The sequence below is a fragment of the Nomascus leucogenys genome, chromosome 15, assembly GCF_006542625.1.
Source record: "Nomascus leucogenys isolate Asia chromosome 15, Asia_NLE_v1, whole genome shotgun sequence".
Lineage (NCBI taxonomy): Eukaryota > Metazoa > Chordata > Mammalia > Primates > Hylobatidae > Nomascus > Nomascus leucogenys.
This window is the reverse complement of record NC_044395.1, coordinates 94768668-94786672: the sequence shown is the minus strand read 5'-3', so window position 1 is coordinate 94786672 and position 18005 is coordinate 94768668. Positions and strand designations below refer to the sequence as shown.

The 18005-nt window shown below is 38.6% G+C and overlaps 1 protein-coding gene across 4 annotated transcripts in view; it reads left to right on the top strand.

The window, feature by feature from the left end:
* Nucleotides 1–17803, top strand: part of ELF5 (E74 like ETS transcription factor 5) — a 42301-nt gene extending 24498 nt beyond the window's left edge. For 2 of the 4 annotated variants that reach the window (XM_030829018.1, XM_030829014.1), the window contains 3 exons: nucleotides 14128–14196; nucleotides 15624–15819; nucleotides 16277–17803. In XM_030829018.1, coding sequence (XP_030684878.1) covers nucleotides 14128–14196; nucleotides 15624–15819; nucleotides 16277–16373 — 362 coding nt within the window. In that variant the 3' untranslated portion in view covers nucleotides 16374–17803. The remainder of the gene's footprint in view (nucleotides 1–14127; nucleotides 14197–15623; nucleotides 15820–16276) is intronic. The other 2 variants (XM_030829016.1, XM_030829017.1) reach the window with 1 other exon arrangement.
* The last annotated feature ends 202 nt before the right edge of the window (nucleotides 17804–18005 follow it).

Below are 18005 nucleotides of genomic sequence, written 5' to 3'. Positions count from 1 at the left end.
AGCCACCCAAGGCTCTCTCAAGGCTGTCATTGGCACATGGGCTTGACCATTCTTTTAGGATCATACTGAAAAGTTGATGAACCGAAACAATCCCAGACCTAGAGAAGGCAGTGGGGAAAAGCGTGGTGGAAAGAGTGTGACAGAAAGAGCATGGGCGTGGGTCTGTAGGACCATAGCTTGGGTCTATGGATTGCTTATCCTCTGAGACTCCATTCCCCTGTCTGTAAAATAGTGTGACCCTTGTGGGTCGTGGTAAGTTTGAGAAACGATGCACACAAAGAGCTCAGCATGCGCCACCAGTGTAGATGCTCCCAAACCAGTATCCATTTGTCATGACACTAATAATACTATTAGAAGCCTTGTGGTTCATAATGCTTAAGAAGACTCTGAGCTCACTAAGCAGGTAGAGTTTATAATTATAAGACGATGGAGGATCTCAAATAACCTTGTTGATGCTGATGATTAACCTTCCCTGTTTCACTTTGGCAGATGAAGAAGGCTCGGGAAAGGGATCTTTGGTGCTTTCATTTTTTAAAGATGATAATGATGACTACTATTAGTTACTGAGTCCATGGCCCAGAGGCCAGGAGGAGATGTGGTCCTCCTGGGCAAACCCCATTCCCCCATGGGCTTCAGCTCAGTCATCTGCAGAGAGAGAGCAGAGCACATGGTGATTTCCAAGGCCTCTGAGGGGTACAAGCTGGAGGGGCAGACACAGAGGGACTGTTCTTATGGATTATGATTTTTTTCCTCCTTAAAGTCCCAAACAATCAACTGAGGACTCACGTTACTTGGATCCTAGTTAACAAAAGTTTTTGGAATTTTGTTTTTCGTTTTGTTTTTGGTGCTTTAGCACAGGAATAGCCAGTTCATGGACCACATGCTACGGGCTTAAGCAGGTGCTCCCTGCCCCACAGACCGCAGCTGCCCTCACACGAGCAGCTCTGCATTCTGCCAGGTTTCATCACTTGGGGCCCCCAGGTGTAGCATCTCACCCACCTGTGAGCAAAGCTCACACACTGTTTCCTGGTGCTGGTAGAATCCCTTGTGATCCATCTGCAGCATCCTGGGGGATGTAAATCCCAACTTTTACCACCCCACCTAACCCAGACAAAGCCCCTGGAAGAAATGAGCCTGTGAAGCCCAGGAGACGTTACTGTGGCCAAAGGCTTGAGCCACAGGCAGGCATTTGCTTTCCTCTCTAAGTAGTAGTGACCTGGACCTGACCAACCCTTTCTCCAGGGGTGAGTGTCTTCACCTTCACATAGGAATCACTTATCAGCCTGCCTTCCACATGACAAAAGGAAGCTAATACAATAGAAAGAGAAGGTGTGTCCAGTAAGTTCTTTTGAAGTAGGTGTTACCTGAATATATAACTAGCCACAGTTAGATTCAATGTAATGATGTTTATGATGATGAGGATAAGGATGAAGATGACAGCTAGCATTTATTGAGTGCTTCCTGTGAACCAGGCCCTGTGCTAAAATCTTTACAGACACTGTGTCAGGTAATCTTCCCAATATGAGACAAGTCCTAGTGCTATAGGCTTTTTATAGGGGTAGAAACTGAAGCTTAGAGGTTAAAAGTGACATGCTTAGAAGACAACAGATGACCCAGGTGTGTCTAAATCTGAAGCCCTTCATGCCTTTGCTCCCCTTACCCACTTATTTCTCTCCTGTTTCCTTCATTCTTTGAACAAACATTTATTGGACACTTACTATATGCCAGGCCCAGAGCTAGGCACTGTAGCTGTGGTGATGAGAACTATTTGAGTCTTGGTCTCATTGAGGCAAGGTCAGGGTAGAGATATTAAATAACCCAAATGATAAATACATAACTGCTCATCACGATGATATTACAAAGGGAAAGATCAGCATGCTTTGTGTGTAATGGGGAAAAATTGCACTTACACTGGGTCCAGGGACAGCTATTTGGAGGAAGAGATAGTTGAATTAAAGCATGAGAAGAAGTTACCCAGGAAAAGAGAGAGAAGAAAAGGTTTCAAGCAGCGAATGGCCAGTGCAGAGTTCCTGAGGCAGGAACAATCTTGGTGTCTTAGAGAAAGAACCAAAGAAGGCCAGTGAGTCTAGCTTTAGCTTGGCCAGTACAGTAGCCACTAGCCACACGGGGCCAGTTTAATTACTTAAGTTATATTAAAATTCAGCTCCTCGGTTGCATAGCCAAATTTCAAGTGCTCAGTAGCCACAGGTGGCTGCCATCTTGAACCGCTCAGATTCTACTGAGCGGTTCAATTCTGTGACAGTGGAGGCATAATAACTTGTATAACACTCAGGGCATCAGTAGTCTCAGCAGCATCAGCAGAAGGAGGGGTGGGAGCTGAGGCCGAGAGCAGGATAGGGCCAGATCACTCACCACTTTGTGGGCAGCAGAGTTAGGATTTCATTCTGAGCAAGCTGGGAAGCCACTGAAAGATCATAAGCATGAAAGTGATCAGATCACATTTACATTTTTTTTTTTTAATTATACTTTAGGTTTTAGGGTACATGTGCACAATGTGCAGGTTTGTTACATATGTATCCATGTGCCATGTTGATTTCCTGCACCCATTAACTCGTCATTTAGCATTAGGTATATCTCCTAATGCTGTCCCTCCCCCCTCCCCCCACCCCACAACAGTCCCCGGAATGTGATGTTCCCCTTCCTGTGTCCATGAGTTCTCATTGTTCAATTCCCACCTATGAGTGGGAACATGCGGTGTTTGGTTTTTTGTCCTTGCGATAAGATCTCTTGGGCTGCTATTGTCTGGGTCAGAAAGCAGTCTAGCCAGGAGGCTGCTGCCTGGAGGAGTGATGATGATGGTGGCCCAGACCCAGCGATGGGGAAGAGGTGGGGAGAAGTTCCTAGAAATAGAAGTGGTGGGGCAAGGGCTCTGGGCTAGCATCTCTGGAGCATGCACTCATGGAGACAAGCCCTTTGCTGATGGTGGGTGCCATGGGCTCTTCCCTGTCTGCTCCATTTGGGAGCCTAGAACTAGACTGAACTCAGGGTTAAGAAGTTTAAGTCCACCTGAGAGCCAGCCCCAGAGGTTTTGCCTTATTCCAGCCTCAGTGCCTTGGCCAGGACACCATGGCCTTCCCCCGAGACCCCTGAGGACCATCTCTGGCTCTCCCCCAACCCTGATGATCATGCTTTCCCCAAACAGAAACCCTAATGGATAGTTTGATGGGCACAAGGGGAGGTATGAAGACAACAGGTTGGTAGTTTATACAATGAGCCCATTCCAGAAAGTCCAGGACACGTGGTCATGGTGCCTATGGCTCAGGTGATGTTTCCTGATCTCAGATATTCCCTGACCCAAAAATGAGAGGCTGCCTTTCAGTGCTGATGTCCCATCCAAAGACCAAGACCTGGCCAATAAGGAAAGTGGCATCCTGGGGCTTTCAGCAATGTTCCCACTGGGTCTTCAACGAAAATGAATATAGCTGTCTTGACCATTTATTAAGCACTTACTATGTGCTAAGCATAACACTGTGCCAAGTGTTCTGCTTACATTATCCCATTTAATCCTTGTTCTAGCTCTGTTAAGGAGTGTAATTATCTCCATTTGCATCTGAGGAACCTGGAGGTGTAATAACTTGCAAGTAAGTGCAGGGCTGAGATTCCAACACATTTCCGCAAAGCCTGTGCTTTTTACATTGTGTGCTATGCACACTCACACATGCATGCACACACACACATATGCACATAGGCACACATGTTCCCAGGCCCTTCTATTCACTCTGCTGCCCTCTAAGTTGAGATCCAAGGCCCAGAAACTCCTCAAGGTCTGGGCCCAGCTTCACAACAATTCGAACAACAGGACAATTTTCAACTTAGTGCCCACTGAAGGTGCCCAGACACACAAGCTACAAAACTGTCAGAGCTGGCCAAAGTGAAACAACCCATTCCCTTTCTGCTTGGTCTCTTCTATCCACCTGCCCCACTCCCCACCCACCTCCCCTGCAGAAATGCCAGTAGAGGGTATTCTGGGCCCAGGAACCAGGCCTACAGTCTGGGGTTTGCTGCCAGGCACCTCCCTGCTCCTGAGCCTCAGAGCTTCTCTGCACCAGCCTGGCATGGGGTGTGGGCTCCATGGCTGGACTGCTAGTGTCGTGGGGATACGATAAACTTGTTTTGGAAACCCTGCAACTCAGGCCCCCACCCCAGCTTCTGGAGTGCTTGCAATAAACAATTGAGGATACATCCTTTGGCCACATTTTAAAAGTGTCCAGGCTCAAGGCCAACCAAGCCTCTCCAAATCCCACAGACTGCAGACAGCCTGAGCCATGTCTCCCCTCATCCCCTACCAGCTGCAGGGACATAGTCAAGATGACAAAAGTTGTGAGCCAGGGAGAGCTGCACCCTGAAACACAACTGGCATTACAGAGAAATATAGTGGGTTCACAGTGGTGCTACGGATCCACCACCCAGTGCTGGTAGAGGTTGATTTGGGAACCTGCCTCAATATTAACATTGCAGTAATGACTTTGGCCCCCTGCCCCTGCCACCACCAGCCAAGCGAGGCCTTGACTAGTCAACCAATGAGTACCTTCAAAGCCATCACTGCAGAACTAGGAACAGACAGAACAGGGTTATCTCGGCAAGACCCACAGAAGAAATTCCCATCAGCCTCATAAACCCCTCTCATGCTGATCTGTACTGTGTTCCTCCTACCAAGCCAGATCCCCTTCATCCAAAACATGGGAGAAATCATCAAAGTCAAAAGGGCAACGTTTTTCCTCCCACTTCTTGCCATTTTGACATTTCAGTGAAAGCTTGTTGTCTATTCACACTTAATAATTCGCCTTTGTTTATGACTCCATTTGTTTTCTCTTCTCCTAAAAGATTAAATCAAAACAACAGATCGATCTGGGGATAGTAATAGACATATCTCATAAGGGTGGGGAAGGTTGAGTGAGCATCCGACAATAGCAAATGCTCAACAAATCTTAGCTAATAATGGTTCATTAAATGTCTATTGAACACCTGCTGTGAAAGACATGCTAAAGTAGTAGTTATGAACGCTAGCTTTGGAATGAGAACTCTCTGGTTCCACCATCTGGAAAAAATTTTTAAGCTCTCTGGACTTCCAATTCCTCCTCAATAAAATGAAAATCATAATAGTATCACACAGGGTTGTTGTAAGGATGAAATGAGATACTCTATGTGAAGCCCTTAACAAGCACTTGGCATTTAGTAAGTGCTCCATAAATATCAGCTGATAGTGGAGGAGAAAAAGAGATGGATCTTTCCAGTAAGGTGGGCCCAGTGTTGTGATACCAAGGAACACACAGGTGCTCTCTATGGGGCTCATAAGGGGTCTAACCCAGAGGGTCAGTTCAGAGAAGGCTTCCTGAAGAGGTCTTGTGAGAGATCCGCTGGGTAGAAGTGGAGAGTGGGGAGTCCGTGCAAAGGTCCTGAGGCAGGAGAAAGCCACGCCCCAGTGGAACCATTTGACCCAGGGGAAGGGAAAACATTGGGAAGCAGAAAGAGATAAGGCTGGAGATCTGGGTGGGGGTCAGTCTGTGAAAGGCCTACCTAATGTACAGCCTTCATCCTGGAAGAAATGGGGAACCACTGCAGGATGTTCAGCCAGTAAGGTGACATGACCCAGTGGCACTGAGAGAGGTCACCCTAAGCAGCAGTGTGGGGCACAGGATGTCATTCCTGCCCTTCCTTCATTCAGCAGTGACAGTGTACATACTAGATGATGCAGCAGGGATAGTTGTACAATATAATGTAGTATAGTATAGTATAGTTAGTATAGTATAGTGTAGCACAGGTACAGTATAGTTAGTATACTACAGTATAGTGCAGTATAGTTAGTATAGTATAGTACAGTAGAGTATAGTTAGTACAGTCTAGTTCGTATAGTACAGTATGTACAGTAGAATATAATATATGGTGCAGTATAGTCAGTATAGTATAGTACAATAGAGTATAGTTATTACAGTACAGTATGGTATGATTAGTATAGTATGCTACAGTATAATACAATATGGTATAGTTGGTACAGTGCAGTATAGTTAGTATAACACAGTATGGTATAGTATAGCACAGTACAGTATAGTTAGTAGACTATACTACAGTATAATACAATATAGTATAGTTAGCACAGTACAGTACAGTTAATATAGTATAGTACAGTATAGTGTGGTACAGTAAATATAGTATTCTATAGTGTAATACAGTATAGTATAGTTGGTACAGTACAGTATAGTATAGTACACTGTAGCATAGTGTTAGTACAATACAGTAACAGAATAGTTACTATAGTGCAGTACAGAACAGTGCAGTATGATATAGTATAGTATAGTTGTCATGGTATACTACAGTACAGTCAGTATAGTTAGTATGGTACAGTACAGTATAATGTAGTTAGTGTAGTATAGTACAGTACAGTATCGCATAGTTAATATAGCATGGTACAGTACAGTATAGTTAGTATAGTATGGTACAGTAGAGTATAGGTAGTACAGCATAGTATGTACAGCACAGGATAGGATAGTACAGTATGGTGTGGTATAGTCAGTATAGTTAGGATAGTACAGTATAGTGTGGTATAGTACAGTATAGTTAGTATAGGACGGTACCATGTGGTATATAGTACAATATAGTTAGTATAGGACGGTACCATGTGGTATATAGTACAATATAGTTAGTATAGTACAGTATGGTGTGATATAGTACAGTATAGTTAGTACAGTATGGTGTGGTAATAATAGTAGTATATACAGTATGGTGGTATACAGTATAGTTAGTATAGTACAGTATGGTGTGGTATATAGTACAGTATAGTTAGTATAGTACAGTATGGTGTGGTATAGTACAGTATAGTTAGTACAGTATGGTGTGGTATATAATACAGTATGTTTAGTATAGTACAGTATGGTGTGGTATAGTACAGTATAGTTAGTAAGTATGGTGTGGTATATAATAAGTATGTTTAGTATAGTACAGTATGGTGTGGTATAGTACAGTATAGTTAGTATAGTACAGCATGGTGTGGTATATAATACAGTATATTTAGTATAGTACAGTATGGTGTGGTATAGTACAGTATAGTTAGTACAGTATGGTGTGGTATATAATAAGTATAGTATATGTTATACGTATAGTTATCAGTATGGTGTGGTATATAATACAGTATTTTAGTATAGTACTATGTTAGTACAGTATGGTGTGGTATAGTACAGTATAGTAGTATAGTACAGTATGGTGTGGTATAGTACAGTATGTTTAGTATAGTACAGTATGGTGTGGTATATAATACAGTATGTTTAGTATAGTACAGTATGGTGTGGTATAGTACAGTATAGTTAGTATAGTACAGTATGGTGTGGTATAGTACAGTATAGTTAGTATAGTACAGTATGGTGTGGTATATAATACAGTATAGTTTAGTATAGTACAGTATGGTGTGGTATATAATACAGTATATTTAGTATAGTACAGTATGGTGTGGTATAGTACAGTATAGTTAGTATAGTACGGTATGGTGTGGTTATAGTACAGTATAGTTAGTATAGTACAGTATGGTGTGGTATAGTACAGTATAGTAGTACAGATGGTGGTATTATACAGTATATCGTATAGTACAGATGGGTGGTATAGTAAACAGTATAGTTAGTATAGTACAGTATGGTGTGGTATAGTACAGTATAGTTAGTATAGTACAGTATGGTGTGGTATAGTACTAGATACAGGTATATTTAGTATAGTACGGTATGGTGTGGTATATAATACAGTATATTTAGTATAGTACAGTATGGTTGGTTATTGTATTTTGTATTATTATTTTTTTACAGTATTTTATTTATAGTAGTATAGTACAGTATGTGTGGTATGTACAGTATAGTTGTACAGTATGGTGTATAGTATTAGTTTTTATTGGTTGTATATATACAGTTATTTTTTATATGGTATAGTACAGTAGGTATAGTATAGTATATTACAGTATTTGGTATACATAAGTACAGTATGGTTTTTATATAGTTTAGTATAGTACGTATTGTATTACAGTATGGTGTGGTATTATAGGTTACAGGTATATAGTTAGTATAGTACAGTATGGTGTGGTAAACAGTATAGTTAGTATAGTACAGTATGGTGTGGTATATAATACAGTATATTTAGTATAGTACAGTATGTGGTGGTGGGTATAGACAGTATAGTTAGTAGTATAGTACAGGTTTTTTTTACAGTTATTGTAGGTTATTGTGGTATATAATACAGTAATTGTATGTGTATGTGTATAGTACAGTGTAGTGGGTGTGGTATATAAAATATACGTAGTAAATGGTTGTAAGTATGGTATAGTACAGTATGGTGTGGTATAGTAGTTAGTATATAGTACAGTATGGTTGTAATATAGTTATAGTATAGTACATGGTGGTATGGGTGTTGGGTATATAATTAATATATTTGTATTACAGGTTATTATGTTATTAGTATAGTTAGTTATACAGTTTACAGCATGGTGTGGTATATAATACAGTATGTTTCGTATAGTACAGTATGGTTGGTGGTATAGTACAGTATAGTTAGTATAGTACAGTATGGTGTGGTATAGTACAGTATAGTTAGTATAGTACAGTATGGTGTGGTATAGTACAGTATAGTTAGTATAGTACAGTATGGTGTGGTATATAATACAGTATATTTAGTATAGTACGGTATGGTGTGGTATATAATACAGTATAGTTAGTATAGTACAGTATGGTGTGGGTATAGTACAGTATAGTTAGTATAGTACGGTATGCTGTGGTATATAATACAGTATATTTAGTATAGTACAGTATGGTGTGGTATAGTACAGTATAGTTAGTACAGCATGGTGTGGTATATAATACAGTATGTTTCGTATAGTACAGTATGGTGTGGTATAGTACAGTATAGTTAGTATAGTACAGTATGGTGTGGTATAGTACAGTATAGTTAGTATAGTACAGTATGGTGTGGTATATAATACAGTATATTTAGTATAGTACGGTATGGTGTGGTATAGTAGGCAGTATAGTACAGTAGGTATATATACAGTATAGTTGTATAGTACAGTATGGTGGTATTAATACAGTATGTTAGTATAGTACAGTATGGTGTGGTATATACAGTATAGTTAGTATAGTACGTATGGTGTGGTATATATACAGTATAGTTAGTATAGTACAGTATGGTGTGGTATATAATAATTTTTGTATTTTTTTTTATATCATATGTTGTTTGTCTATGGTGTTATATAATTTTTTAGTTTTTTTTTTTTTTTATTGTATGGTGTGGTATATTACAGTATATTTGTATATACATTGTGTTATAGTATATTTTATGTTTGTTTTTTACAGTATGTTAGTATAGTACAGTATTTGGTATATAATACAGTATGTTTATATAGTACAGTATGGTGTGGTATAGTACAGTATAGTTAGTTAGTACAGTGGTGTGGTATATAATACAGTTATTTAGTATAGTACAGTATGGTTGGTTATAAACAGTATGTTTAGTATGTACTATGTGTGTATATAATACAGTATGTTTCGTATAGTACAGTATGGTGTGGTATAGTACAGTATAGTTAGTATAGTACAGTATGGTGTGGTATAGTACAGTATAGTTAGTATAGTACAGTATGGTGTGTTATAATACAGTATATTTAGTATAGTACGTATGGTGTATATATACAGTATAGTTAGTATAGTACAGTATGGTGTGTATATACGTATTTAGTATAGTACGGTATGTGTGGTATATAATACAGTATATTTAGTATAGTACAGTATGGTGTGGTATAGTACAGTATAGTAGTAAGCAGTGGATATACAGTATTTTGTAGTACAGTATGGTGGAAGGTATGGGTCGATGGGTATATACAGTATATTGTATAGTACAGTATGGTTTTTTTTTTTTTTTTTTTTTTTATATATAGTTTTTTTTTTTTTTTTTTTTTTTTATATTTATTTTTTTTTTTTTTTTTTTTATAGTACAGTATGGGTGGTGGTATAGTTATATATACTATGTTTATATTTAGTATAGTATTATATACAGTATGGTGTGGTTGTGGTATAGTATAGTATAGTACTAGGTAGTATAGTACGGTATGGTTGTGGTATATAATACAGTATAGTTAGTATAGTACAGTATGGTTGGTATATTAATACAGTATATTTAGTATAGTACAGTATGTGTGGTATAGTACAGTATATTTAGTATAGTACAGTATGGTGTGATATATAATACAGTATGTTTAGTATAGTACAGTATGGTGTGGTATATAATACAGTTATGTTTGTTAGTAAGTATGGTGTGGTATAGTACAGTATAGTAGTATAGTACAGTATGGTGTGGTATATAATACAGTATATTTAGTATAGACAGTATGGTGTGATATAATACAGTATGTAGTATAGTACAGTATGGTGTGGTATATAATACAGTATTTTCGTATAGTACAGTATGGTGTGGTATATACAGTATAGTTAGTTTATACAGTATGTGTGGTATATAATACAGTATATTTAGTATAGTACAGTTGTGTGGTATATAATACAGTATATTTGTATAGTACAGTATGGGTTGGATAGTAAGTATAGTTAGTACAGCATGGTGTGGTATATAATAAGTATATTAGTATAGTACAGTATGGTGTGTATATAATACAGGTATGTTCGTATAGTAAGTAAGGTGTGGTATAGTACAGTATAGTTAGTATAGTACAGATGGTATGGTATATAATACAGTATATTAGTATAGTACAGTATGGTGTGGTATAGTACAGTAATAGTTAAGTACAGATGGTGTGGTATATTATAATACAGTATGTTTATCAGTTAGTATAGTACAGTATGGTTGTGTATAATATAGTACAGTATATTAGTATATAGTACAGGTATGGTGTGGTATAGTAATAGTATAGTTAGTATAGTACAGTATGGTGTTGTATTAAAGTATAGTTTAGATATATAGTATATAATACATATTTTAGTACATGGTATATAATACAGTATGTTTAGTATAGTATGGTATGGTGTGGTATATGTACAGTATAGTTAGTATAGTACAGTATGGTTGGTATAGTACAGTATAGTTAGCTATACGTACAGTTGTATATAATACAGTATAGTTAGTATAGTACAGTATGTGTTGTTGTAGATAGTAGTATAGTACTAGTTTATACAGTAATAGTTAGTATAGGATATAGTACAGTATATATATAGTAGGTTGTGTCATGTAATACAGTACAGTAGTATAGTTAGTTATATACAGTATAGTAGTATAGTGGTATGGTTATATAATACAGTATATAGTTATAATAGTATAGGTACAGTAGATAGGTGTGGTATATAATACAGTATGTTTAGTATAGTATGGTATGGTGTGGTATATAGTACAGTATAGTTAGTATAGTACAGTATGGTGTGGTATAGTACAGTATAGTTAGTATAGTACGGTATGGTGTGGATATAATACATATAGTTAGTATAGTACAGTATGGTGTTATAGTACAGTATATTAGTTAGTTATAGGTTACGTATGTGGTATATAATACAGTATATTTAGTATAGTACAGTATGGTGTGGTATAGTACAGTATAGTTAGTATAGTACAGTATGGTGTGGTATATAATACAGTATGTTTAGTATAGTACAGTATGGTGTGGTATAGTACAGTATAGTTAGTATAGTACGGTATGGTGTGGTATATAATACAGTATAGTTAGTATAGTACAGTATGTGTGGTATTTACATTTTAGTATAGTATATGTGTAATATACAGTATATTAATACAGTATGTGTGTATAGTACAGTATAGTTATATTGGTGTGGTATATAATACAGTATGTTAGTATAGTAGTATGGTGTGGTATAGTACAGTATAGTTAGTATAGTACAGTATGGTGTGGTATAGTACAGTATATTAGTATAGTACGTATGGTGTGGATATAATACAGTATATTAGTATAGTACAGTATGTGTGGTATATACAGTATAGTTAGTATAGTAAGTATGGTGGATATAATACAGTATAGTTAGTATAGACGTATGGTGGTATATAATACAGTATATTAGTATAGTACAGTATGGTGTGGTATATACAGTATAGTTAGTATAGTACGGTATGGTGTGGCATATAATACAGTATAGTTAGTATAGTACAGTATGGTGTGGTATAGTACAGTATAGTTAGTATAGTACGGTATGGTTGTATATAATAAGTATAGTTAGTATAGTACGTATGGTGTGGTATATAATACAGTATTTAGTTAGTACGTATGGTGTGGTTATATAATATAGTTAGTATATAGTATGGTGTGGCATATAATACAGTATAGTTAGTATAGTACAGTATGGTGTGGTATAGTACAGTATAGTTAGTATAGTACGGTATGGTGTGGCATATAATACAGTATAGTTAGTATAGTACAGTATGGTGTGGTATATAATACAGTATATTTAGTATAGTACGTATGGTGTGGTATATATACAGTATAGTTAGTATAGTACAGTATGGTGTGGTATAGTACAGTATAGTTAGTATAGTACAGTATGGTGTGGTATATACAGTATGTTATAGTATGTATGGTGTGGTATATAGTACAGTATAGTTAGTATAGTACAGTATGGTGTGGTATAGTACAGTATAGTTAGTATAGTACGGTATGGTGTGGCATATAATACAGTATAGTTAGTATAGTACAGTATGGTGTGGTATAGTACAGTATAGTTAGTATAGTACAGTATGGTGTGGTATAGTACAGTATAGTTAGTATAGTACAGTATGGTGTGGTATATAATACAGTATATTTAGTATAGTACAGTATGGTTGTGGTATAGTACAGTATAGTTAGTATAGTACGGTATGGTGTGGCATATAATACAGTATAGTTAGTATAGTACAGTATGGTGTGGTATAGTACAGTATAGTTAGTATAGTACAGTATGGTGTGGTATATAATACAGTATGTTTAGTATAGTACAGTATGGTGTGGTATATAGTACAGTATATTTAGTATAGTACAGTATGGTGTGGTATAGTACAGTATAGTTAGTATAGTACGGTATGGTGTGGCATATAATACAGTATAGTTAGTATAGTACAGTATGGTGTGGTATAGTTATAGTAGTGTGTATAGTTAGTGTAGTGTGGTGCAGTACAGTTACTACAGCATAGCACAGTGGCTGCTCGACGATACTGAGCACCTACTACATGCCCAGCAGTGTGCTAGGTGCTGCAGGGTTATGTCGGGAAACACAAATCCCTGCCCCCTCGTGTGCACAGACAGACAGTGAACTTCATGAATAAATACATCATAGAATATGCGCGAATATTCTATGTAAAATGTGGAACAGTGGGGAGGATGTGCAGACCCAACCTGAGTGGTCAGAGGAGGCCTCTGGAAGGTGATTTTGAAGCAGGATTGAGATGACGGAGCGCACCACAAGTATCCAAGGGAACAACGTGCTGGACAAGCGGAAGAGCAACTGCGAAGCCCCTGATGTGGAATGTGTCTGCACGTTTCCGGAGAGCCTGAAGCCAGGGTGGCCGGGCCAAAGCAAGCAGGGGGCTAAGAGAAGCAGTGGAGACTGAGTGTGAGCTGGAGGGGCAGATCTGGTGCCACCATTTTAAAAACTCATATACTACTCTGGGACAATGCTTGTCCAGCTGTCTCAGGTTGTGACTCACAGCCTGAGTTATCATTTAAATCAGCACGGAGTTAATGTCTTGCTTTCTACCCTTCATAAGCTCTAGTCTCTTTGCTTCTACTTGTGTCTCTTCCAGTCTGTTCTCCACACAGGAGCAAGAGAGATCTTCTTAAGTTGAGGATCTTTGCTCTACACTTTGATATAAAGTCCCAAGTCCTTACCATGGCCTCCTAGGAAGGCCCTGCACGGGCCTCGATCAAAACCGATTTATTTATTCTCATCAGGGTGGGTGAGATTGAATACAAGTGCTCCTCAAAGGCACATCTTAAAGCATCTTGACACCTGCCACCTAGTAATCACCCCCAAAGTGCCTAATGTGGTGTCTTCTACTACAAAGGCATTCAGTTAGTATTTACTCATTTGGGTATGACTTAAGGTCTGAATGTGGCCTCTATATCCCTTTCCACTGCTATAAATTATTCTATTTCAGATGCTGATTCCAACTGCTTGAAAACAAGTGGCATCAAAAGTCAAGACAGTCACAGTCATAGTAGAACAAGTAAGTGCAGGATGCCGGTTTTCATTTCTAATTTCTTAAAACCATTCCCAAGACAAAGTCATCTACCTTAATAAGCTTTGAAACTAAACGTTTGAGTTGGACCAGTTACTCCCCAAGGCGGGCAGTAAAGAAATCAATGATTGCTTTTATACGTATTATCAAAGTCAGATTGATTTCTTCTCATAAGAGTGGGTGAGATTGAGCAAATGCTAAACAAATCATAGCTAATAATTATCCATTAAATGTCTATTGAACACCTACTATGACAGACATGATCATAGTTGTGAACATTAGCTTTGGAATGAAAACTCCCTGGGTTCAAATTCTGGCTCCACCGTCTGGAGCCAGATCCAATCCTGGGTCCACAAAGAAACACTGGGGATAACAAAGAAAACACTGGGAACTGGCAATCCTATTAGCTTCCCCAGCACTAAGAGATTGGCCTAGAGCAGTGTCAAGCTTGCAATTTCACAAATGTGTGTGTTAGAAAACAATTGCTATATGCTGGGCATAATTCTAACCACTTGGTATGTATTAAATCATTAAATCCTCTAACCTATCCTAGGAGACAGCTACTCTTATTATCCCGTTTTATAGATAAAGTAACCCTAAGAGTTTATGGTTATAAAGGTAGGAAGAGGTGAATTCAGGACCCAGACTCAGACAATCGGACTCCAGAGCTGGTCTTAACCACCATATCATAGAATAAGAGAAATACCAGCCTTTCATGAAAAACGAAAATTGCAGGATCAGTCCACCCAGACAGTTGTGGCTATGGAATCAGTACAACCATGCTGCCTGTCAGAAAGAAGAATGAAAAGATCATTTGACTGTCATTTCATTCATTCCATAAAAGTTAAACTGTAGTTCCATAGAACATCTGTGAGTCACAGTGTTGCCAGTCAATGTAAATTCGGTGTCTCTGAATGTGTGTTTCACAATTGTTTCGATGGGAGACACAGACATGTCACAGCTCAGTAAGTTTCCAGGTAGAGCAATCAGTCATAACAATGGGAAATATTCCACAAAGCAGCAATTCTCATGAGCTAGTGAGAAATTGTACATCTCTTCTCTTAAAATTAAAAAAACAAGTGGGGCACAGTGGCTCACGCCTGTAGTCCCAGCACTTTGGGAGGCTGAGGCAGGTACATCACCTGAGGTCAGAAGTTCGAGGCCAGCCTGGTCAACATGGAGAAACCCCATCTCTACTAAAAATACAAAAAATTAGCCAGGCATGATGGTAGGCACCTGTAGTCCCAGCAACTTGGGAGGCTGAGGCAGGAGAATCGCTTGAACCCGGGAGGCAGAGGTTGCAGTGAGCCGAGATTGCACCATTGTTCTCCAGCCTGGGCGACAGAGCAAGACTGTCTCAAAAAAAAAAATTAAAAAAAAATTGTAAATAGCTAATGTTTTCCCCTTTTCAAAAGGTCTCCAAAGTTCTCACCTATGGGAATTTGTACGAGACCTGCTTCTATCTCCTGAAGAAAACTGTGGCATTCTGGAATGGGAAGACAGGGAACAAGGAATTTTTCGGGTGGTTAAATCAGAAGCCCTGGCAAAGATGTGGGGACAAAGGAAGAAAAATGACAGAATGACGTATGAAAAGTTGAGCAGAGCCCTGAGGTAAGTTAATAGCATAAAATACCATGAACCTTCAAGAAGAGTTATATAAAATGGCTGGCTGTAGAAAATTACACTGTTTTCGCAGGGTTTTTACTTGATAATGGAAAGGTCATGAGACAAAACTTTGGTTCTTAGTTACAGGTAGGATTATGGTTTGTAAATCGACACGCTGTCCTTAGCATTCTTGGCAGTATTCCCCAGGGATCACTCTGAATCCAGGCCATCTCACACACCCACACACACAAAGAAAAACACGTTTTGAACTGAGAATGGTGAGGTTCAGTCTTCAAGATGTCTGGGAAATGTTTAAGTGTAAGTTGATAACAGGGCATGAAAATACCAGGGTAACCAAAGACCAGCCTTGTCACCTGAGAGGAATGAGGAGACAGTGTTTGTGTTCTGTTGTTTTCCTAGGGTGCAAGCTCTCCCAGAATTTCTCTTCTGCTTGCTTTTTCAGATACTACTATAAAACAGGAATTCTGGAGCGGGTTGACCGAAGGTTAGTGTACAAATTTGGAAAAAATGCACACGGGTGGCAGGAAGACAAGCTATGATCTGCTCCAGGCATCAAGCTCATTTTATGGATTTCTGTCTTTTAAAACAATCAGATTGCAATAGACATTGGAAAGACTTCATTTTCTTCTCTCTTTTTTTTTTAACCTGCAAACATGCTGATAAAATTTCTCCACATCTCAGCTTACATTTGGATTCAGAGTTGTTGTCTACGAGGGGTGACAGCAGCAACTCTTAAGAAATCCTTTTTTCTCCGCAAGGGGATGAGGGGATGGTCTTTTGTGGTGTCTTGATCAAACATTATTTTCCTAGAGTCGTGGAATGACAACAGCCCATGCCACTGGTGCTGATCAGAGAAAAACTATTCAATTCTGCCATTAGAGACACATCCAATACTCCCATCCCAAAGGTTCAAAAGTTTTCAAATAACTGTAGCAGCTCACCAAAGGTGGAGGAAAGCACGACTAGTTTGCAGGTTATGGTAGGAGAGGGTGAGATATAAGACATACATACTTTAGATTTTAAGTTATTAAAGTCAAAAATCCATAGAAAAGTATCCTTTTTTTTGGGGTGGGGGGACGGGTTCTCGCTATGTTGCCCAGAGCTGGTCTTGAAATCCTATGCTCAAGCGATCCTCCCACCTCGGCTTCCCAAAGTACTGTGATTACAAGTGTGAGCCATGGCACCTGGGCAGAAAAGTATCTTAATTAATGAAAGAGCTAAGCCATCAAGCTGGGACATAATTGGATTTAACATAGGTTCATATAAAGTTTCTAAACCAGAGCATCTTTTTGACCACTCAGTAAAACTTCCACAGACATCCTTCTGGACTTAAACACTTAACGTTAACCACATTATTAATTGTTGCTGAGTTTATTCCCCCTTCTAACTGATGGCTGGCATCTGATATGCAGAGTTAGTCAACAGACACTGGCATCAATTACAAAATCACTGCTGTTTCTATGATTCAAGCTGTCAACACAATAAAATCGAAATTCATTGATTCCATCTCTGGTCCAGATGTTAAACATTTATAAAACCGGAATGTCCTAACAACTCTGTAATGGCAAATTAAATTGTGTGTCTTTTTTGTTTTGTCTTTCTACCTAATGTGTATTCAAACGCTAAAACACGTATTTCCTTGACAAAAATAGTGACAGTGAATTTACACCAATAAATGTTCATGGGTTAAAGTCTGCACTGACATTTTCTCATCAATCACTGGTATGTAAGTTATTAGTGACTGACAGCTAGGTGGACTGCTGCTAGGACTTCGGTTTCACCAGAGCAGGAATCAAGTGGTGAGGCACTGAACCACTGTACAGGCTGAAGACCGCCGTACTTAGAGTTGAACTTCAAAGTAACTTGTTTTAAAAAATGTGAATTAATGTAAAATAATCTATTTTTGGATTCATGTGTTTTCCAGGTGGATATAGTTTGTAAACAATGTGAATAAAGTATTTAACATGTTTGACTGTCTGTGTATCGTTCAATTCAGCATGATAGCCTCAGCAAAACACTGACAACCTGTAAAACCTTTGGTGATTCTTCCATTTCCTAGCAGTTGTGGTTGGAGATTTATCTTTTATTTTTGGAGATGGGTTCTTGCTTGTTGCCCAAGCTGGCCTCTAACTCCTGGGCTCAAGTGATCCTCCTGTCTCAACCTCCCAAGT